At 48.1% G+C, this 23,631-nt stretch overlaps 1 protein-coding gene and 2 long non-coding RNA genes across 4 annotated transcripts; 1 reads left to right on the top strand and 2 right to left on the bottom strand.

Annotated features, from left to right (window-relative positions):
* Positions 1-3,258: 3,258 nt before the first annotated feature.
* On the top strand, positions 3,259-23,508 carry ASL (argininosuccinate lyase; the record flags this gene model as incomplete). Of its 2 annotated transcripts, none has more annotated exons than XM_082068808.1 (16): positions 3,259-3,277; positions 4,513-4,707; positions 5,541-5,624; positions 5,953-6,009; positions 6,262-6,359; positions 7,002-7,079; positions 7,495-7,572; positions 7,717-7,769; positions 7,960-8,022; positions 8,230-8,344; positions 9,023-9,107; positions 9,285-9,344; positions 9,608-9,691; positions 9,815-9,895; positions 10,269-10,375; positions 10,864-11,014. In XM_082068808.1, exons 1-16 carry the CDS (start codon positions 3,266-3,268, stop codon positions 11,012-11,014), a joined length of 1,401 nt encoding a protein of 466 aa, XP_081924934.1. In that variant the 5' UTR covers positions 3,259-3,265. The 2 variants fall into 2 exon arrangements, with proteins under 2 accessions (XP_081924934.1, XP_081924933.1); XM_082068807.1 differs by lacking the exons at positions 3,259-3,277; positions 4,513-4,707; positions 5,541-5,624; ... (11 more) ...; positions 10,269-10,375; positions 10,864-11,014 and adding exons at positions 14,883-15,015; positions 16,666-16,860; positions 17,595-17,678; ... (11 more) ...; positions 22,669-22,775; positions 23,276-23,508.
* Positions 5,640-7,133, bottom strand: LOC309447829. Its single transcript, XR_014185672.1, has 3 exons — positions 7,036-7,133; positions 6,319-6,466; positions 5,640-5,986 (listed from the first exon to the last, which is right to left on the bottom strand). It is a non-coding gene; the product is annotated as an uncharacterized lncRNA (long non-coding RNA).
* Positions 12,621-18,018, bottom strand: LOC309447828. The gene is made up of 4 exons (XR_014185671.1): positions 17,901-18,018; positions 15,697-15,914; positions 14,540-15,117; positions 12,621-12,684 (listed from the first exon to the last, which is right to left on the bottom strand). It is a non-coding gene; the product is annotated as an uncharacterized lncRNA (long non-coding RNA).
* Positions 23,509-23,631: the final 123 nt, after the last annotated feature.

Raw genomic sequence — 23,631 nt, 5'->3', positions numbered from 1 at the left:
GTGGATGGGATGGAATGGATGTTGTGCTTTTTCATGTCAGGATTAACTGACCTTGTAAATTGGCCAAAACTGGCACAGCAAATGCTCTGTAACATCTCTGCCATGTTTAAAATGCTGCACGTGAACCTGCCTGTCAGGATAAAGGGAAGAAGGGAAAGAATTCTGGCTTTCATTGGGAAATACCGTACCTCCAGACTATCAGAGTTTCATTCCAGAAATCTACTAACCCTTGCCTGCCTCTCATGGGTCTCTTTACATATGGGTTCAGAATCTTCATCATATTAATTTTCTTTCTCCTTTGCATCTCCTGTTTATTTCACTTCCCCAGCACAATTTTATCATCTTCACGTTAACTTTTCTCCAAAATTTTCATTCCAGACCTTTGCTGATATACTTTTTTGTAATCCATGATGATGACGTCCAACCCCAGCTGCTGGGAAGAATGACCATAATACAAATGCCCCTCTCAACAGCTTGCTTTTTTTTCTTCAAATAGAGATGTTCTTCCTATATATTTTCCAATGGAAACATACAGCCTGTTAGGGTGTAAATACATATATGGACCAACTACAGGTCTACTGACATGCAAGTGAGAAAAGAAATAACTAAGAGAACTCATTACCCTTACATACAACTTTTCTATAAGCTCGGTTCACTTTTATTACTCCTCTTTACGTGTTAGACAGTTATGCTACACCATCCATAGGGAATGCAGACATAGGTTTTTCTAAATGTGCTTAGCATGTCAACATTTTAAGCATTGGCTTGTGATTGTTACCGCTAAGGCTTGGTGAGAGAGGGGCCTCGGTATTAACTATTGAAAGCAGGGGGCCTAGTAATTGCTATTGAAAGCAGATCTGCGGGGTATTTGTATTCTTTGTCATGAAAGATGTTTACTGTATTCAGCATTTCGCTGATCACCCTATAGTGTCTTTTTTTCTTTTACATTCAAAATTCATTAAACAGAGTTGTTGGGGTTTCTTTTTAACAAAAAATGTCAGCACTGCTTCACACCAGTCTAGCTGACAGTGCGTTTGACTGGTGATTTCAGCCCACAGAGCTTTTTTGCCTTTTTCTAAACCAAAATGACAGTTAGAAAAGTTTTTAAAGAAGGTGCACTGTAGCAGTTTGTTCCATCCTTTTTCTTCACTGGACTCAGTTATGAAAACAAGTCCTATTATGAAAAGTGTATTTCTAGAAAGCACTGCTTCAGAGTTACACTCCCCGAGTATCGCGCTCTTCCAAAAAACAAATGCTCTCCAAAATAAATAGTAAGGCTGTGACTGATTACAAAAGCAAGTACAAATAAAGTTAAAATCTTTGAGGACATAAAAATGTTAATTAAACCTCTCCATGCTGCAAAATGGAGAATTTACTCTCTAGTGCTACCTCATTGTACATCAGCTTGGAAGGGTGTAGCTGGGAATATTAATGTATGAACAACGTGCCATGCGCTGCACCAGAAGGGAAAATAAGACCATATTTTGCAATGCTATTTCACTGTTTTCACCTCCAAAATTTCAAGTCTCCAGCTCTAAGTGTCTTTAAGAAATCCTATTTCTTCAATGTTCATTTTTACATTGACGACTTCTGCTTGGATTTACAGTTCCACTTCCGTTTTTATTATAAAAATATTACTCTACAGTCTGCATTGCTTATTATACAGAAATGATCGTTATTGCCTGTTTCATCTAAAAATGTGAGAGAGAATTAATAATCTCCTAGTTACAAACTGGGACAGGAGTTACTCAGCGTACTACAAGCAAACTAATCCCTATGAAGTTTGGTAAACACACAGTGATACTGCTGACAGATCCCATGTGAAAGCACGCGCTCCTGCCACATGTAGTATCAGACATAGATTAATAAGATTAATAAGATCTTATTGACATAGATTCACTCTGGTTATAAATTCAGCGCTTACTATTTTCCCAACACATCAGCAATCTCCCGTCAAAGCTCAGAGTAAGGACAAAGCCACTCCTGAAGGGTGAAGAGGACAAGAAAAAGTGGTAAAAAGGAGGGATTTCAAAGTAGAAAGGAACTTGATCACAAAATAATCAAGCACTGTTTCCCAGTGGAAATATCCTAGTGTGAAAAGGAAAAGGAGATAAGTTGCAGAACTGGGAGAAAAACAGCAGGAAAGGAAAAAACAGTCAAAGGGAAGAAAAAACACAACAAAATGTGGATGAGAGAATTGGAATATGTTTCCTGAGCTCTGTGAAAGGTTTGGACCATGCAGATGGAAAAATATGATACTGTAGTAGCACACGCAGGCTGACCAGCACAGATTCTGCTTTCTGTAGAGAGGCTGCAGAAAAGTGCCCTGTGTCTGAGGATTTAATGAGAAATTGGTGCTGAGCTGTCACTTTGCAAGTTGCTGCTCCCAAAGCTCTCCTGTATTTTAAATCGGTTCTTTACTTCCTTGATACTTAAGGTTTGATGAGTTTAAGATACAAGCTATTTGCCAAGGCTGCACACCCCATGGCCACAACCTGAGGCTCACAGGAGCCTCTTGGCAAGAGTCAATTTGGGAAGCCCCAAAGCTGCAGCATCCTTACAAGTGGGGTGGAAAGTCTTATCCACACAAATTGGAAAGGGTAACTAGTGCCCATCTATTTTATTGTGTGTTTGCTGGGGTGACAATGAGGGCAGGGCATCATACCAAGTGCGCTTATACCAATGATTACTTATTAGAGGGGCATGACACAGAGTGATGTGTCTTTCAGTACAAGGATATTCCCAGAAAAGGAGCTGACCTGTCAGGGAAAACACACAGAAGATCCCAGGGCACTGCAGAAGGAATAACTTCTCCAACAAGCAACATAAGAGCATCTCTCCCAACTTCTCTCCTTGCAGCAACCCTGGCTCCAAACTTCTCTCGCCGACTTGCTAATCGTGCGCTGGGCAAGCAGGGGCCAGAGGCAGGAGAGGGGTGGGAATGGTGAAGGGGGCTGAAGGGGGGGACCAGAGTGGGGCTGACCCTGGGGACACCCCGCCCCGCTGGGGCGGGACGAGCCGCCAGCCCCCCTCCAAGGCATGTAAAAGCGGGACAGCGGAGCCAGAGAGTAGGAGCAACCAGCCGGGATTGCGCTGCGGAGCAGGTGAGCGGGGCTGCGGGCCCAGAGGGACCAAGCGGGCAGCGGGGACCGCGACCTGCAGCCAGACCCGGGACCAGTGGCAGAGCTGAGCCTCACCTCTCGCTGTTCCACAGGTTGTACCAGTTGCCACGATCGCTGCACAAACGAGCAAAACGTCGTCTGAAATGGCAGCCGAGGTGAGGGTGAACTTTGCTTCTCTGGCGGGGTGGTCTTGGGGTGCTCTGGCAGACGCAAGCTGAGCTGTGTGATAACCCCAGCACGGCAACCTCCCATGCTCATTTGGGTGCTTCTCTCTACTTGATTTGTTTTCCTGGGGTTTAAATGGAGAAGGGGACTGAAAACATATTTGCTGCAATAGTTTTGACAACCCACCTCTCATTCTGGTGAAAACCCATGGTAGTGAAGATCTATTTAAAATGCCTCTTCCCCATCCAAGCGCTTAGCTCCCAGCGCTGGCTTTTCACACCCCGTGCCCTCTCCCACTCACCCCAGGGGACGGTTTTCCCAGCATGGAACTGCAAAACTGGGCTTTTTCAACTACGATTTCCCCTGCCACAGCTCCTACTGACCAACCTGCTTCAAATAAGAGATCTCCAGCACCCCGTGCCTGCGTCTACCCGCTGCAGGCTCTCTCCCCCCAGGCACACTGGTTCAGACAGTCGCTGGGGAAAGTGTCACTTGGGGCCACCACTGCCAGCCCCGCTCCGCCCGCTGTCCATGGTAGCTCTTCCCTTTTAATTTTATCGGAACATTTGTGATACGGAAAGGTAGCCAGACCTGCCTGGAGTCTGCAGTTTAACCTGGTTTACGCTAACTTTATGCCAAAGCTTGCAAGAACATCATGGACTCTAGAGACACTTCAAACGTTTCACAGTTACAGGAGTGTTTGAGGATGTGACTTTTGCTGGCTCACAGCTCTTTGTTAACTGAATATTTTCTTATAGTCTCCCTAAATGAGTGGGGTTTTGTAAATATTATTTCAAGTAACAGTAGACACCAGCTTTCACTATACCCCTGACTCATTTTCTCCCTGCCAAGAGACTATCAAAGGGTCAGTGATTGGCAGCTGCCTTAAAAGAAAGATGTATGCTGGTCCTGCACCATATGCCCTGATAATCATTTGTAAGAACAGGACATACTCCGTCCAGAGTCCTGCAGAGGTAAAATATCTTGGAGGATTCCTTAGCAAGACCTGACACCTCAAGGGCTAAGTTCTAGTGACAGTGCCATGTTTTCCAGCTCTACAACTACTTGCCAAAGGTCTCAAAGTCTGGGGCTTTTCTGCTCAGTGGTACAGCACTGAAAAAATGTTCCTGAGTACGTCCTCAGTTTTACTTGAATAGGGAGTGGAATGGACATCAACTGATTTTTAGGGGATGTATCTGTAAGACTTTTGACTCATTGCCTGCAGGGAGATAAAATGTTGGGAGGAAGATTTGTCGGAAGCACAGATCCAGTCATGGAGATGCTCAGCGCTTCCATTACCATTGATCAGAGACTGGCTGAAGTTGATATCCAGGGGAGCATGGCTTATGCCAAAGCCTTGGAGAAGGCTGGGATCCTATCTAAAAGTGAGCTGGAGAAGACCCTGAGTGGCCTGGAAAAGGTATTTATTTCTTCATATCTGTCATGTATGCTGGATGCATGGCTACTTCTCTGACAGCATCTGTAGTACCCTCCCCGAGTCGCCCTCTGTACACTTGGAAGGATTCTGGGCAGGGAACTGATGCTAAAATTCCATCCTGCTAAAGGCACTAAAGCCCAAGAGCAGGATGTGAACCAGCTGACAGCCCCAGTGAGAGCCTGAAGCACATGGTCAATGCTCATTGTGGCAGCCCCGGTGCCTCAGTGGGGTGTGCTCAGTGTGACCTGCCCTCTCATCCTCTTCACACTGAACATTCACCAGGAGTTGTTTCAGTATGAATTAGCAATATTCCTTTTCTGCTGGCAGATCTGCTGGGATCCTTTTGAGTCTGCCTGCCTGAGTTAGTAGGAGGCAATGCATACATAGTGCTGTATAGGGTCAAAGAGAAGTCAGCAGCTAAGCAGTTTTAAAATATCCATTGTTGTTGCTCACCCATCATGGACAATGGTGACTCTATACAATATTTGTATAGGAAAACCTTTGTGGACAATGCTAAAGCAATCACTGACATTTCAGCTCACTTTTTCATTACATTGCTTAAATCCTCCTATAGCCATAACACTGCAGGATCATCACGGGTAGAGAGATGGATCCCACCAGCGCACTATAAAATATCTGCACAGAGCAACCAGCCAGCGCTGGCCTGAAAGAACAGGAATACCAGAGCTCGCATGAGATTTAACACTTTGATTTCCATTGGGATGGCAGAAGCTGTTTGCTGGGGACACTTAACAGCCCTGACAGGCAGCAGGGTAACAGTGGTGGCTGACTGGTGTTTCTGCTGATGTTTGTAGATCTCTGAGGAATGGTCTAAAGGAGTCTTTGTGGTGAGCCCAACTGATGAGGATATCCACACTGCCAACGAACGCAGACTAAAGGTTTGGGTCCCCTAACCTCTTGTTCCTGTTCCTCTGTAGCTAGATCTGCCTGACGTTAAGTGCATGCGCCTCTTTCCCACTGTGAAATTCCTCCGGACCTTTTGATACTGAAACCCCAAGCGCACTATGAAGTATCTCCAAGACCCATTTTGTGGAAGAGGCACTGTACGAACATAGAACCCAAACTTGCCCTTCCCCGGAAGAGATCCCATGGCTACTTACAGGATCCTAGAGCTGAGTCCCTTCCAGGCAGGGAGCAGGTCTGCTCACATGGAGTCTCCTCCTTAGAATACAGAGACACTGACAGAAATCCTCCTCTTGTCCTCAGGAGCTGATTGGAGACATAGCTGGAAAGCTGCACACTGGAAGAAGCAGGAATGATCAGGTATGTACAGAATGTTTTCCTTTGTATTCCCCCTCCCACCTCACTTCAGGAGACCTCGGACCAGATAGGCCTTTGGCTCTTTTCAAGGAGAATGAGATACAGTGACATTACCACATCAAAACGATCAGATTTTGAGAGGAAGATGCATCTTCTCATCACATAGAACAAGGAGGGGTTTACTTTACAGTAAAAATGGCCAGTCACCAAGAATATCACATTCTGCTTTGACTGACTGTGGCCAATCTCATGCAGGTTGTGACCGACTTGAAGTTGTTCATGAAGAATTCGCTCTCTGTCATCTCCACTCACCTCCTGCAGCTCATTAAGACCCTGGTGGAACGCGCTGCCATGTAAGTCCTTTTCCAGACCCAGCACCTTGGTCTTGCAGGGGCAGGAGCCTCCTAGGCTTGCTCTTTGACACCAACCAGGACAGCAGTAGGGTCTTCTGTGGAGGAAGCTGCAGACAGGCAGTGTCATAACACAGGGAAAGACAACAGACCCTAATTCACCACAGTTCACGTGACAAGAGACCGTCCTCTTCCCCCAGTGTATCCTGGCAAAGGAATTGAGGTGGGAGGTCCACAAAGGACACTACAAGGCATCAAATCCATCTGAAGAAGTTCGAAACTTGAACATGATTCCAGTTGCTATGCATGAGAAAAGCTCAGCTGTGTTAACCCCCTGTCTAACTCTCCCCACACATCACACTCCCAGCCAGTGGTGGGCTGGGGAACCTCTGCCTGCCACAGATGGATTGCTGGACCAGGCAGTTTCCCAGGGAGGCCAAGGGCAGACACACCACACTGCAGGATGGGGAGATCTAAACCCAGTATGCTTGGGTAGCAGGTAACAGGAACACATAGACCAAATTCAGCACAACACAAGCTAAAGAAGTTCTGTTTGTCACCTTGCCACAAAACCCTGCAGTGTACCTGCCACTGCCCTCTGTCCTGACAGCTGCTGCTCACCTCTTTGTCTCCTTTCACACACAGAGAAATCGATGTCATCCTCCCTGGCTACACCCACCTGCAGAAAGCTCAGCCCATCAGATGGAGCCAGTTCTTGCTCAGGTAAGCACCTTGTACACTTGGCTGCAGGAAGCCTTCTCCACCTTGGGGCCTGCTGAACTGGAGCCTAAAAGCACATTATCCTCTGAGGGGACAGCAGGGGGGATGACAAACGAGGGCTCATCTTGCAAACTGTTCCTGTGTGGCTCTGACAAACCCAGGACCCAAGCACTGAGTGGGCAGTAGAGATTGTATGCTCCAACCTTTGGCCACAGTTACACCTCAGCTAATGGGGTAACATGGAGACACTTGTATGGCTGCAACTGTTCTACTTCAAAGGGACTGAGTGCCTGGGCTCCATTTCAAGCCTCTTCTGTTTGAGAAGGGATCCCAGGCTCCAGGCATGGCAGCACATTGCTTAGGAAGGGAAGTGACATGTTCTGACTTCAGGTGCTTCATCTCTCATGTCTTTTCCCAGCCACGCTGTTGCTCTGACCCGTGATTCTGAGCGCCTGGGAGAGATAAAGAAGAGGATCAACGTCTTGCCTTTGGGAAGGTAAGTTCTACTGGCTGGGGAATAACTGAGCTTTGCTTTGCTCTATAAAGTCTTCAGAGATGCCTTCCCTGCTTCCTAGAGCTCAGTTTTGGTTGGGGTGTGCAAGGTGTGAGGCATGACTTCTGTTTCTTTCTCCCGTGGCAGTGGTGCTCTGGCTGGAAACCCACTGGAAATTGATAGAGAGCTTCTGCGAAGCGGTAAGTGTCTCCCTATGACTGAGCAGCACAAGAATACTTGTAGTATCTAGGAGGGAAGCACTGATTCATGGCTCCCAATGGCACCATAAAGCACTGTTCTGGAGCCAAGGCCTTTCTTTCTTAAGGGTTTTTACTGCAATGAGACAGGCAATCCCAAGTCTGATCTCCTCTGTCCATCTCTTCCTTACAGAGCTGGACTTCGCCTCCATCAGCCTCAACAGCATGGACGCTGTTAGCGAGAGAGACTCTGTGGGTAAGTCTCATCTTCCCACCACTGTTTCAGCAGCAGGCTTCTGAGACCTTTGCAGCTGAACTCCTTTAACAAGGGCACTGAAATGCCTCACTAGGAAGTAATTATACAGAAAATCTGTTTGCTCATATTTCAACTCCAGTCAGGGCTCCCTGGCTTGTCAAGCAAAAAAGCACCTTTTCACCTCCTGATTTCCTGCTCTCTCTGCAGTGGAATTCCTCTCTGTTGCCACCCTGCTGATGATCCACCTCAGCAAGATGGCTGAAGATCTCATCATCTACAGTACCAGCGAGTTTGGCTTTCTGACTCTCTCTGACACTTACTGGTAGGTTTCTGGTCTCTGGGGAGTAATTCTCCTCAGCTATCCCCTCCAGAGAGAGTGAGACAGTGGTTGGGGTCTCCCTGCTGCACAAGGCTGACATAGCATTACAATGCTGGCAGAAAGGCAGCCTTAGGGTGAACACTCCTCACTAATGACCAGGTGCTTCTGATTCTGGTAACACAACCAAGTTTGCATTCACCAGACACTCCTCCCCAGAAACTGCTGGCAGACAGAACTTCCTCCTCTGCTGGCAATGCCTGCCACAGTCCTTCCTTAATTAGCTGGGTTTGCAATCCAGGAGATTTCCTGTCTCTCATGGCAGCACAACCACGGCCCTCCTTCTCTGAGGTCCCAGTAACGCTAAGGCTGTCCTGCTGATCCCAAGTCTGGATGGGCTCTGAGGGAAGCCTCCTTTTTGCTGCTTCTTTGGGAGGTGGGACGGTGTGGTAGCTCCAGACAAGACTGCAAAAACAAAGGCCCTGATGTGGGAATAATGAGAAATTCAGAGCACTCAGGTCACTGCATACTGCTTTCCTACACCCTAATAAAGGTGTTTGGGGAAAGTGGACCTGTGTGTTGGGTTTGGAGGGCTGGGTCGGTACGACCCAATACCTGTCTTAGCCTGTGTCTATAGGGGCTGGAGTATTGCTCACCATTACACTCCACACGCCTTTCTTTCAGCACTGGCAGCAGTGTGATGCCTCAGAAGAAGAATCCCGATAGCCTCGAACTGATCCGCAGCAAAGCTGGTCGTGTGTTTGGACGGGTGAGCCTGCTAAACAAAGAAGTGGGATGGGGAAACTACTCATACTGGGGCTGAAGAATCCTCCCCCTTCTTCTTGCCTCTGAGTAAAGCAATGTGCCCAGTCCAGGCTCTGAGCCTCTGCTGGGGCAATGTGCTTCCCTCCCCGGAACCAACTGCCTCACCTGTTTCTCTCTGCAGTTGGCTGCCATCCTCATGGTGCTCAAAGGACTTCCAAGCACCTACAACAAGGATCTGCAGGTAAAACAGATGTTAGTTCTCACACCATCTCTTGAGCAGACACAGCCACCTTCTGCTCTTGAACACTCCTGCCACTGCCCTTCCCTGTGCAGACCCTGCTTGTGGGGGGGGTGCTGAGGAAGGGGCTGATGCACAACATGCTGCAGCTGAAACCCCAGAGCAGGAGCCCCTGGGATGACAGGCTGCTCTGCTGGCTGAAATGCTTTGGCTGTTGAGCTGCATCAGGTTGACTTACAGCCATTTCCATCTCTCTTCTAACACAGGAAGACAAGGAGGCTGTCTTTGATGTTGTGGACACCCTGAATGCTGTGCTCCAGGTTGCCACTGGAGTGATTTCTACCCTCCAGGTAAGGCCTCAGCCACTTATTACTGAATATGGTTGGGAGGGACATTCTGTGAATAACACAGGTAAACACACATTCCCAAGGAGGAGCTGATGATAATGTTTCCCTCTGACTCTCCTCCTGCAGATCAACAAGGAGAACATGGAGAAGGCACTGAGCCCCGAGATCCTGTCGTCTGACCTGGCTCTCTACTTAGTTCATAAAGGAGTAAGTATCAGAGGAAGATGTGCAGTTGTAATCTCTTTTGATACAGAACACTGCTCAGTGAGGGCCTTAGATGAGGCCTTCTATTCTGTCCCCAGGTGATGAGCAGTTTGGGTCAACAAACTCGAAAGCTGGAAACCTATTCTTTACATGTATCCAAAATAATGGAATTGCTGCCAGGTGGACTTGATTGTAATTTACAGGTGGAGTTTTACCACCTAATGCATCCATTCTTCACTCTCCAGAAACTCAAATTTAGACTGCATTGCCCTAAGTGAAAACAAGCCAACCAAATAAGGGAGCACATCCATTTTTTCCTTTGAGGCTGTACCCCAGTTACCTGGTCACTGACTGCAGCCTCTGCTTCTCACTGCAGATGCCATTCAGACAAGCCCACGTTGCCTCTGGGAAGGCCGTCCACCTCGCCGAGTCTAAAGGCATCACCCTCAATAATCTCAGCCTGGATGACCTGAAGAGCATCAGGTTTGTTGCACTATTGTTTTGCCAAGACTCCCCTGAACATGTGCATATCAGCTTCCCTTGTATGGGCCTCCTTATGGTGCCCTTCCCCAAAATGCCTTGGCCAGACAGCTCCCCAAATCCTCTTGGTCTGAACATCAACACTGCTACTGATGGGCCAGAAAACACTGATGGGGCACAACATCACTCCCATTCAACTCCAGTGGGACCTGGGCAGCCCCTACTGGGAGAGACTGGAAGAAACTCATACCATGACCTGGAGGCACCAGTTTCACTCCAAACTTATCAGTCTTGCCTCAGAGCTGACTCTTGGTCTGCCACCAGCAGCGGCTGCCAGGCACTCCAAGTGCACAAGCAGGGCTGCAGCAGATCTTTCCCCTTGGAAAAAGGCTCCATCTCTGCTCCCTCACCCTCCCTGCAGGCACTGAGCACATAAAGCAGCCACCAGCCCCAGCGCTCTCCACTCACACCTCTTCTCTTTGCCTCCCCAGCCCCCTGTTTGGCAGCGATGTCTCCCAGGTCTTCAATGTTGTCAACAGCGTGGAGCAGTACACGGCCATGGGCGGCACCGCCAAGAGCAGCGTGACTGCCCAGATCGAGCAGCTGCGGGAGCTGCTGAAGAGACACAAGGAACAAGCTTAGAGTGTGGGGAGATATCCCGTGGATGCAGCATTGTGCCTATCACACTAATCTGGAGTTAATAAACACTGGGTTGCATTGTAGTTCACTGAAAATCTTGTCTTGTGTCTTTCTTCTATGAGGCAAGATTGAGCTTGGCTTCCCTGGCCCTAGCGAGGCTTGGGGAAATGTTCACTGGTATGTGAAAGAAAGGGGGTTCTCCCCTTTCTTGCAGCGGAGCTGGGTTATGGGTTGTTCCTGGTAGTGCATCTGCAATTTATGCCACAACTTCAGCTATCACTGCACTCAGGAGTATGCTTGCCTGCCTCCCTACCTTCTGGCAGGGGGGATTAAGTGGCCAAAAGAAGCCTCCTCACCACCTGGCACCACAACTTGTATAGCCTTAGGCAGGACTTTGCCAGCAGGTCAACCCACAGGCCATTCCAGCCCATCACAAAACCAACCTTGGCTCTGGTTTACATCAAATCACAGGGGCTGCACAGTCCCAGGCCAAGTGTTTTCCTCTGTGTGACCCAGGCCAAGCCAGTTGGAGCACAATGCTTGTACAGAGATGGGCATGGCTGGCTGCCTCTTAGAAATCTTGTCATTACAAAAATTAATCAGAACAAAGACCAGGAAGAGCCTTACTTGGGGAATGAGAATGCAGCAACCTTGGCTCTTTCAGAGGATGAAAACATTTGATTAAACAACCACTTGAAACATTATTCCCCACTATTGTTCCACAGTGATTTCTGGATGGAATATGCCTGCTACTTGATTCAAAAGGTAGAGGAAGAATAGTTTTTTACAGGGAAGGTGGGGCAATTTTCACTAAACACTAAACCATCTTGAACCTGACACCTACAGCACAGTAGCACTAGTTTTGTCATGGACAATTTCTTTTCTGTCACAGCACTTCAAAGCTGGTGCCTTGCTCAGCACCCTGCCCTCCATGCTGACACGGGAACACGTTATTGACTCAGTACTGCAAGAGTCTGTAACAAACGTAGGTAATGACAGTAATGCAAGAATTGCCTCACCACGCTTAGGTTAAGGGCTGTAGCACAGACAGTACAAACTGCCATGAGCTTTATCCCCTGCCATTAATGAAGTCCCTCAGGAGACACAAAGTGCTTTCATCCTACCTTTGCAGCATTTGTGCTTTAAACATGCGGCAGAACCAGCAACAGAACATCCCTTTCTTCAACACTTGCTCTCCAGCCTCCATCTCCCTTATTCTGGCCATAAACCTGATCTATTCTGGCATTTAAAGAACAGCTCATTTCAATCACCGCTCCATAAACCTCCTTTGTGTTCACTGTGTTACTTCCTGCTGTGTTTCCATTTGGGCACTTGTGGCTCACTCTACAGATAAGTTAGCTGCAGCCACAAAATAATTTCTGTACGTTTAGCTGATAGAAGTAAGGAGCGAGAGAGGGAGTGGACACCAACTCATCACCAGTAGAGCCTGAAGAAGGGATGTTTCCTCATCTCCACCTCACAGGTTTTTTTTTTTCCAGTCCCATAAGCTTTCTCATTCTGTCCTGTTCCTCTCTTTTTCCCTACTTGTATACTCCAGCTCCTGCTCCATACCTTTGGAAGCCTCAGCCAAACAGATTTTCTCTCACTCCCAGCAGCACATATATGGTGTTGTTCCTGTTGGCCAGTGCTGAGTACCACAGGGCCCTGCCAAACTGAAAGCAAAAGGGAGGGTTTAGCAGATTATCACATCTCGGTTTCCTACTTAAATGAGTAGTTCATGATCACTGGTACTTCCCACCCATCTAACCTTTTCTTAATATTGTGAAATAATTCAGACTGGGAGGGACCTGTGGAGGTCTCTGAAGCTCCAGAGACATTCTAGGAACACGTGGTCCACAGTATCTTCAGGCGCTCACCATCACCCCATTGTAACTCATTGTGATTTGGGTTTTTAAAGCACTGTCCCTTACCACAGGAAGATCTGTATCGGCAGAACGATCAGTGGCTTGGACACTACTCTAGACTTGGTCTTAAATCCCTTCCCCATTACAGACCACAAGAAGGGACGTAAGCCAAGAATTCTCATAGATCATGAGCTGCTGAAACTCTCAGCAGATAGCTACATAACTCTGATCCAAGACCCAAGCAGGTTACAAACCTACAGAAGGGTTTATGAAACATTGCAAAAAGTAGTGAACTCTTCACTGGGTTCCCCAAAGGAAAAGACCTCTAAACCGATTTTACACTCTGGAACAATCCTGCTGAATATTTTGTCTCCTAAACAAATTGCTGTGCCCAGTCTTTTTATCCCCTGGTTCTCTATTGAAGAAGCTGAGCTAATAAAATTTCTCTGCCACCACAACAGTGTTGTGAGAACAGATGCACTGCACAACTCTAACGTCCCCTGCAGGCACCACGCATGAATTTGAGGCAGCAATATCCAAATGTGGCCATCTAGACTGGACTCCTCTTTGCCGGGGGCAACACAAACTAACTTAATTCTTCAACCATTTATTTTCCTTAGGTTACAGAGAGATGCACATAGAGAGAAGTGGAAAAAAAAAATAGAAAGAGGCCTGGAACTAATGGAATAGAGACTGGAGCTTTCACTGTTAAGTATAAGCATGTAACTGTTTAAATAGTGGTAATATTTAGAAATGAAAGCTGTCATTTATCACACAAACAAAGGGTTAATTATACAAAACACAAATAGCAAAACAGATACAGGGGAGCTCTCGAAGTGCCACAGAAATCCCATTTTCCCTTTTCTAGCCCTGTGGGTCACAAATGGTCCCTGAGGGGGAGGTGCCAGGACCAGTGTGGTGCCTTCTAACCCCCCTGGCTGCAGTGCCTTGGGCACCCTCCCTTTTCCCTTTTGGCAATTCCTGTAGTTTCTTCAAATGGATGTACAATCTTTGCATGCTCTGTGTACATTCCATGTAGTCAATCTCAAGCCTGTACCACAAACACCATGATGTAAAGCCTCTCCTTGTATATGATTCACTGTGGATGTAAATCTAGTCCTTACTATTTTGCCAAATCCGTAGCAACCTCCTGTGAAAGACCAGAATAAGGACAAAGACATTCATAAAAGATACACATGGCAAGAGAAACATCAAAAATGAGGGACTTCAGAAGAGGAAGGAACTTGGCGACAAAATGGTTCACAGAGTAGTGTAGACAGCGTGATGCTCTGTTCATCTGGAAGTCTGAAAGGGAACAGGGACATCACCCCAGGAAAAAAAATGATCGTAAGAGGAAATTTTTGTGAAACAGTGAATTAATAGTTGGCTGTGAATCCAGATACAGAGTTTGAGCCTTGTTCTGGACTGGTACTAGAAGCAGCACCCTGGAAACCCAGCTGCAAAAGGTACTTGCTCATTAAGGCTGAGTAGCTACAGCCAGGCTGATGCCGGTCGTGTCACTCTGCTCGTGTCCTCTCTGCTACAGAAAGCAGCACATCCTAATCACACAATCACACGATGCCCTACACTGCGGCACACAAGGGAGTGAATAGTAGGACAGAGAAGCATATAGGAAATATGGTTGGACTAGGTCCCTTCCTACCTGAATTATGCTATGGTCCTGTGACAACAGGCCTGGTTAAAGGGCAGAAAAACCAAAAAGGGGACAAGCAAACTGGGACGCACATTGCGGACCCCCTCGAAGGACTCTGACCGTGCACGAAGAAAGAAAAAAAACATGCCGTAGTAGCACATTCCCTCCCGCAAACCAGGAACTCCCCTGTGCTGCGGGGTGGGACCAAGGGAGGGGGGACCGGCGCGGGGCCGACCCCGGGGACACCCCGCCCCGTCGGGGCGGGACGAGCCGCCAGCCCCGTTGCCAGGCGTGTGTGTAAAAGCGGAGCCCAGGGGCCGGGACCGGGAGGGACCAGCTGGGACCGCGCTGCGGAGCGGGCCCGCGGGCAGAGCTGAGCCGAGCCTCATCTCGCTGTTCCGACCCCTCTCGCTGTTCCGCAGGTTGTACCAGTTGCCCGGATCGCTGCGCACACGAGCAGAACGCCGTCCGAAATGGCAGCCGAGGTGAGAGTGAACTTTGCTTCTCCGGCGGGGGCTCTGACAGACATGAGCTCAACCGAGTTAAAATCCAAGTTGCTGCCGTTTCCTTCAGGTTCTTCCCTCTACCTGGGAGAGACAAATGAGCGATGAGGTTCATTCCTGACAACCTGCGTTCAGGCGGGAGGTGCTTTATAGCAGCTTGTGTAAACACTTCTCTGTACAAAAGCTGTATTTTCAGTTTCTGTGGTTGGTAGGAGAGACGTGACTATCATCTTAGTGAGTCATGCTTTCTGCCTTCCAAATGGTCACTACAACCCTGGCCTCCTCTGCTCTGGGTTACAGACAAGTGGCCATCAGCTGCCACACTGTACTGGAGAGTCCTGGAGTTGAAGTTAATCTTTCAGTTTTGATTCTACTGATTGCAAGTATGTATGTGTTGCAATGTTTCTGCTGACTTTCTTACTTTAATGGAAACACACAATATTGAAGTTATACCTGGATAGACCCGTTCCCCATTCAAGCACTTGGCTTCTGGCACTGGCCTTTAATTTGGCATCCCCCATGCCATGCTCCTGTGGGCACCAGGTGCACACTGAGGATCTGTAACACTTTTCTTTTTCAATTCTGATTCCCCACTCTGCCTTCCATCAGCTTTTTGACAAAGTTACCTTAAAGATATCAAAAAAGACGTGCTGACACTCTTACCTCCGTAGGCTCTCTCCTGCTGTCCTCTCAGGCATGTTGTTTCAGCAGGGATCGGCAAAGATGTGGAGACAGTCACTAGGGAAAACATTTCCAAGGTTACTCAACAGTGCTGTGTCTGACTGATAAAGGTCTGGCACGGATTAGTCTACAGCTGTCCCACCAGCTTCTTGCTGTCCATGGTAGTTACAGTGCACAGTGTGAGAGGAAACTTGACAGAGCTGTTTAAAAAAACAAGTAGATCAGTAATTATGACCCACTCTGCAATGGCAATTGTATTTAGGCCCTTCTTTTAAATGTCCTGCAATTTCTGTTTTGTGCCTGCTAGCACTGGGGAGTTGCTTCTGAAATCTTAGATAAGTTGTAAGGTATCTGCATGAGTAAAATTTAAATCCATTTCAGTGTGAGTTTGCCAGAGTTAGGGCTCCAGTGGATGTCTTACCCAGACAAGCAAAAAGCTTCTGATCAAGTGACATACACAGCTCTTAGCTAGTGAATCCATTCAGTTGCTGAATCACTGGTGAAAAAAGCTTACACACCCCTACTGTGATGCATAACTGGAATTGTGTACCTGTCTTGGATCACCCAGTGAAGTCGTTATACAGATGACACATTCAAGTGTGTGTCGTTACTCTGTGAATCTTGGTTAGGGTAGAAAAACAACTTTTGGTTTTATATATTTTAAAACCTTTTTGTTGGATTATTTTTCTGAGTATTCTTAATGCTGAAACATACCTAGACCTTCCTTTTTGGAGTCTGCACCTTAACCAGTTTTATGCTCACCTTATGCCAAAGCTTGCAAGCACATCATGGACTCTGGAGATGCTTCAGATGGTAACTCCAAGCACTTCATAATGTGACTTGTGCTGGCCTACAACTCTTTGTCAATCAAACAGATCACTGGATGTTACATGCATAGGACCATAACTGAAGTTATTAGGCCTCTTTAATAAACTTCTTCCTCTCTCTCAGGGGGATAAACTTTGGGGAGGAAGATTCAGTGGAAACACAGATCCAGTCATGGAGATTCTCAATGCTTCCATTAGCTATGATCAGAGACTGGCTGAAGTTGATATCCAGGGGAGCATGGCTTATGCCAAAGCCTTGGAGAAGGCTGGAATCCTATCTAAAAGTGAGCTGGAGAAGACCCTGAGTGGCCTGGAAAAGGTATTTATTTCCTTCAGAAACTGTTGTGCATGCTGAAACAAATGGCTTCTTATCTAACAGCATCTGTAGTAGTCTCCCTGATCTGCGGTTCGAAAAACCACCATTTTAAGTCCTCATGTCCTATTGTTTAGACCCTGGTGCCTTGGTGAGTTGTGCTCAGTGTGACCTGCCCTCTCATCCTCTTCACACTGAACATTCACCAGGAATTGTTTCAGTATGAATTAGCAATATTCCTTTTCTGCTGGCAGATCTGCTGGGATCCTTTTGAGTCTGCCTGCCTGAGTTAGTAGGAGGCAATGCATATAGCATTGTATAGGAGTAAAGATAAATCAGCAGCTAAGCAGTTTTAAAATATCCATTGTTATTGCTCACCCACCATGAACAATGGTGACTCTATACAATATTTGTATAGGAAAACCTTTGTGGACAATGCTAAAGCAATCACTGTCATTTCATCTCACTTTTCCGTTGCATTGCTTAAATCCTATAGCCATAACACTGCAGGATCATCACGGGTAGAGAGATGGATCCCACCAGCGCACTATAGAATATCTGCACAGAGCAACCAGCCAGCGCTGGCCTGAAAGAACAGGAGTGCCAGAGCTCACATGAGATTTAACACTTTGATTTCCATTGGGATGGCAGAAGTTGTTGTTTGCTGGGGACACTTAACAGCCCTGACAGGCAGCAGGGTAGCAGTGGTGGCTGACTGGTGTTTCTGCTGATGTTTGTAGATCTCTGAGGAATGGTCTAAAGGAGTCTTTGTGGTGACCCCAACTGATGAGGATATCCACACTGCCAACGAACGCAGACTAAAGGTTTGGGTCCCCTAACCTCTTGTTCCTGTTCCTCTGTAGCTAGATCTGCCTGACGTTAAGTGCATGCGCCTCTTTCCCACTGTGAAATTCCTCCGGACCTTTTGATACTGAAACCCCAAGCGCACTATGAAGTATCTCCAAGACCCATTTTGTGGAAGAGGCACTGTACGAACATAGAACCCAAACTTGCCCTTCCCCGGAAGAGATCCCATGGCTACTTACAGGATCCTAGAGCTGAGTCCCTTCCAGGCAGGGAGCAGGTCTGCTCACATGGAGTCTCCTCCTTAGAATACAGAGACACTGACAGAAATCCTCCTCTTGTCCTCAGGAGCTGATTGGAGACATAGCTGGAAAGCTGCACACTGGAAGAAGCAGGAATGATCAGGTATGTACAGAAGTGGTTGTTTTTCCTCCTTCTCTATCCCTCCCTCATCTCAGTTCCTTAATCAAATTTCTTTATGCCATCTTTCGCATGTTCTGACTCTCTCCAGCATGTACTCCCTAGGGCATTAAACCAGCGATGCTGCAGTGACTCATCTGCACAGGGCTACAGGCTCTGCAGCTTTGCTTCCAGGTGGTATAAGGCCACAAACTTGCAATGAAATCCCTTTGAAAGCCTACAGAAACCATGACTTTACTGGCTGAGTATCAGGCATCTTTCAGGATCAGTTCTTCTAATGATGACAGACTTGTGTCTGTTGGGGATTATCTGATCTAAAGTTGACAGTACCTGAAAAGTCCACTGTAAAGAGTGGACTTTGGTTCTGTTCATGAAAAGCAAGATACAGCAGCTTTCATGAATCAGTGACCAGGGATGTATCTGGTAAGAGAAACATGTCCCTTCCCATCACATAGAACAAAGAGGGGATAATGCTGCCAAGGCTTTCTGCTGAACAACACTTGGTCACTAAGAATGTCACATTCTGCTTTGACTGACTGTGGCCAATCTCATGCAGGTTGTGACCGACTTGAAGTTGTTCATGAAGAATTCGCTCTCTGTCATCTCCACTCACCTCCTGCAGCTCATTAAGACCCTGGTGGAACGTGCTGCCATGTAAGTCCTTTTCCAGATCAGCTGTGTTAACCCCCTGTCTAATTCTCCCCACACATCACACTCCCAGCCAGTGGTGGGCTGGGGAACCTCTGCCTGCCACAGATGGATTGCTGGACCAGGCAGTTTTCCAGGGAGGCCAAGGGCAGACACACCACACTGCAGGATGGGGAGATCTAAACCCAGTATGTTTGGGTAGCAGGTGACAGGAACACATAGACCAAATTCAGCACAACACAAGCTAAAGAAGTTCTGTTTGTCACCTTGCCACAAAACCCTGCAGTGTACCTGCCACTGCCCTCTGTCCTGACAGCTGCTGCTCACCTCTTTGTCTCCTTTCACACACAGAGAAATCGATGTCATCCTCCCTGGCTACACTCACCTGCAGAAAGCTCAGCCCATCAGATGGAGCCAGTTCTTGCTCAGGTAAGCACCTTGTACACTTGGCTGCAGGAAGCCTTCTCCACCTTGGGGCCTCCTGTGAGGACAGTGGTGGGTGACAAACCAGAGCTAACCTTGCAGACTGGAACAGGAACTCCTCGTGATCCTTTGTGGCTCTGACCAACCCAGGACCTAAGCGCTGAGTGAAGGCCAACTCCCTGTACACTCTGTCTTTTGGCCACAGTTACCTCTTGGGTTGTGTGACATTTTCTGACTTCAGGTGCTTTACCTCTCACATCCTTTCCCAGCCACGCTGTTGCTCTGACCCGTGATTCTGAACGCCTGGGAGAAGTGAAGAGGAGGATCAATGTCTTGCCTTTGGGAAGGTAAAGCTCACTTTCTGTGTAATCCTTTGGGCCACACTTTGTCCTGTGAAGTGGCTAACAGGCAGATCTTTACACCCCCTGAAGCACTAGGGTTTGTATACCATATGTGCTGCGGAGCTGTGAGGTCGCAAGCCCTGCTTCTCTCACCAAAGAGGAGAGTCTTCCAAAGAGAAGACTCTCACCACAGAAACACTGTTCTCCCTTCTTGAAATCAAGAACTGCAAGGTTTTCATCAAGCAAAGCTCCCTCTTCAGAAGAGAACTTCTGGTTTAGTCCAGAGTTTGGAGCCTCAGGCCACATTGTGTGACACCAGAATGAACTTGGGAGGGAAATCTTCAGAGAAGTGTCATCTCTGCCTGCTAGAGCTCAGTTTTGGTTGGCATGTGAAGGTATGAGGCATGACTTCTGTTTCTTTCTCCCCTGGCAGTGGTGCTCTGGCTGGCAACCCACTGGAAATTGATAGAGAGCTTTTGCGTAGTGGTAAGTATCTCCCTATGACTGAGAGGCACAGGACTACTCATACCTGGGAGTAGGGAAGCATTGATACATTGTCCTGATGTTATTTTGGATGCATTGCAGCACCTTAACATAGGGATGGAAGGTAATAAATACAAAAAATAGACTATGCTCTGATACTCAATGACACAGGTGGGAGGCAGCTCCTAGTGACTCGGTAAGCCAGAAGGCTTTTTACTACCATGAGACAGCAGATGCTTGTAGGGTTGGAGCATAACCAGAGCCAACCCTGCTGCACACTGGCTGCCTAGTGCTAATAACAAAACTGCGCTCTGCATGTTTGTGTTCCTGGGACTACTCAAGGGCTCACAGTCACCTCCACGCTGAGACAGTTGTTCCATGCAAGCTCCAGACCAGCAAAGCCTGATCTCCTCTGTCCATCTCTTCCTTACAGAGCTGGACTTTGCCTCCATCAGCCTCAACAGCATGGACGCTGTTAGCGAGAGAGACTCTGTGGGTAAGTCTCATCTTCCCACCACTGTTTCAGCAGCAGGCTTCTGAGACCTTTGCAGCTGAACTCCTTTAACAAGGGCACTGAAATGCCTCACTAGGAAGTAATTATACAGAAAATCTGTTTGCTCGTATTTCAACTCCAGTCAGGGCTCCCTGGCTTGTCAAGCAAAAAAGCACCTTTTCACCTCCCGATTTCCTGCTCTCTCTGCAGTGGAATTCCTCTCTGTTGCCACCCTGCTGATGATCCACCTCAGCAAGATGGCTGAAGATCTCATCATCTACAGTACCAGCGAGTTTGGCTTTCTGACCCTCTCTGATGCTTACAGGTAGGTTTCTGGTCTCTGGGGAGTAATTCTCCTCAGCTATCCCCTCCAGAGAGAGTGAGACAGTGGTTGGGGTCTCCCTGCTGCACAAGGCTGACATAGCATTACAATGCTGGCAGAAAGGCAGCCTTAGGGTGAACACTCCTCACTAATGACCGGGTACTTCTGATTCTGGTAACACAACCAAGTTTGCATTCACCAGACACTCCTCCCCAGAAACTGCTGGCAGACAGAACTTCCTCCTCTGCTGGCAATGCCTGCCACAGTCCTTCCTTAATTAGCTGGGTTTGCAATCCAGGAGATTTCCTGTCTCTCATGGCAGCACAACCACAGCCCTCCTTCTCTGAGGAAGGGCTTCTTTGGAGGGGCTCTGGAGGAAGGCTCCTCTTTGCTTCTCCTTTGGGAGCTGGGACTGTGGATTTGCTGCAGACAAATCTGCAAAAACAAAGGCTCTGATGTGGGAAACATGAGAAGTTCAGTGCACTGTTCTACACCCTAGAGAGGTGTCTGGGGAAGTGGGACCTATGTGTTGGGTTTGGAGGGCTGGGCCAATATGCTGCATGACCTGTAGGAACTTGAGTATTGCTCACTGTTACACTCCACACGCCTTTCTTTCAGCACTGGCAGCAGCCTGATGCCTCAGAAGAAGAATCCCGATAGCCTGGAGCTGATCCGCAGCAAAGCTGGTCGTGTGTTCGGACGGGTGAGCCTGCTAATCGAAGAAGTGGGATGGGGAAACTACTCATGCTGGGGCTAAAGAATCCTCCCCCTTCTTCTTGCCTCTGAGTAAAGCAATGTGCCCAGTCCAGGCTCTGAGCCTCTGCTGGGGCAATGTGCTTCCCTCCCCGGAACCAACTGCCTCACCTGTTTCTCTCTGCAGTTGGCTGCCATCCTCATGGTGCTCAAAGGACTTCCAAGCACCTACAACAAGGATCTGCAGGTAAAACAGATGTTAGTTCTCACACCATCTCTCTGAGCAGACACAGCCACCTTCTGCTCTTGAGCACTCCTGCCACTACCTTTCCCTGTGCAGACCCTGCTTGTGTGGGGGGTGCTGAGGAAGGGGCTGATGCACAACATGCTGCAGCTGAAACCCCAGAGCAGGAGCCCCTGGGATGACAGGCTGCTCTGCTGGCTGAAATGCTTTGGCTGTTGAGCTGCATCAGGTTGACTTACAGCCATTTCCATCCCTCTTCTAACACAGGAAGACAAGGAGGCTGTCTTTGATGTTGTGGACACCCTGAATGCTGTGCTCCAGGTTGCCACTGGAGTGATTTCTACCCTCCAGGTAAGACTTCACCTCTTGAACACAGCTGAGGGGCACATTGTTTGAGTAACACAGGCAAAAGAGCTCTAGACTCATTTTAAGATGAAGGCTCTTCAGTTCATCACCCATACTGCTCATTATGGCCCCCACTGTCAGCTACTCAGGAGGTCAGAGAGTCCTTTTAGAGCCATGTCCCTTCCAGATTAAGTCCCCTCACCATGACTGCTAATGCGTCTCCAAGGTAGAGCTGATAATAATGTCTCCATCTTACCCTTCTTCTGCAGATCAACAAGGAGAACATGGAGAAGGCTCTGAGCCCCGAGATGCTGTCAACTGACCTGGCTCTATACTTGGTTCGTAAAGGAGTAAGTATCAGAGGGAGACATGGAGATATGATTTGTTTGGATGCAGAATACTGCTCAGCGAGGGCCTGAGATGAGGCCTTCTGTTTTGTCCCCAGGTGATGATCAGTCTGGGTCAGCAAACCTGGATTCACATGGCATTACCCTAAGTGAAAACAAGCCAACCAAAAAAGGGAGCACATCCATTTTTTCCTTTGAGGCTGTACCCCAGTTACCTGGTCACTGACTGCAGCCTCTGCTTCTTGCTGCAGATGCCATTCAGACAAGCCCATGTTGCCTCTGGGAAAGCCGTCCAACTCGCCGAGTCTAAAGGCATCACCCTCAATAATCTCAGCCTGGATGACCTGAAGAGCATCAGGTTTGTTGCACTATTGTTTTGCCAAGACTCCACTCAACACGCACGTATCAGCCTCCCTTGCATGGGCCTCCTTATGGTGCCCTTCCCCAAAATGCCTGGGCCAGACAGCTCCCCAAATCCTCCTGGTCTGAACATCAACACTGCTACTGATGGGCCAGAAAACACTGATGGGGCACAACATCACTCCCACTCAACTCCAGTGGGGCCTGGGCAGCCCTTACTGGGAGAGACTGGAAGAAACTCATACCATGACCTGGAGGCACCAGCCCTCCCAGGAGTTTCACTCCAAACTTATCAGTCTTGCCTCAGAGCTGACTCTTGGTCTGCCACCAGCAGCGGCTGCCAGGCACTCCAAGTGCACAAGCAGGGCTGCAGCAGATCTTTCCCCTTGGAAAAAGGCTCCATCTCTGCTCCCTCACCCTCCCTGCAGGCACTGAGCACATAAAGCAGCCACCAGCCCCAGCGCTCTCCACTCACACCTCTTCTCTTTGCCTTCCCAGCCCCCTGTTTGGCAGCGATGTCTCCCAGGTCTTCAATATTGTCAACAGCGTGGAGCAGTACACGGCCATGGGCGGCACCGCCAAGAGCAGCGTGACTGCCCAGATCGAGCAGCTGCGGGAGCTGCTGAAGAGACATAAGGAACAAGCTTAGAGTGTGGGGAGATATCCCGTGGATGCAGCATTGTGCCTATCACACTAATCTGGAGTTAATAAACACTGAGGTGCATTGTAGTTCACTGAAACTCCTGTCTTCTGTCTTTCTTCTATGAGGCAAGATTGAGCTGGGCTTTCTTCGCCCTAGCAAGGCTTGGGGAAATGTCTACTGGTGTGTGAATGTGAATGAGACACTGGTTATG

This window comes from Streptopelia decaocto (genome assembly GCF_964273445.1).
Source record: "Streptopelia decaocto genome assembly, chromosome: 18".
NCBI classification, from domain to species: domain Eukaryota; kingdom Metazoa; phylum Chordata; class Aves; order Columbiformes; family Columbidae; genus Streptopelia; species Streptopelia decaocto.
This window is presented reverse-complemented; position numbering and strand designations above follow the sequence as displayed.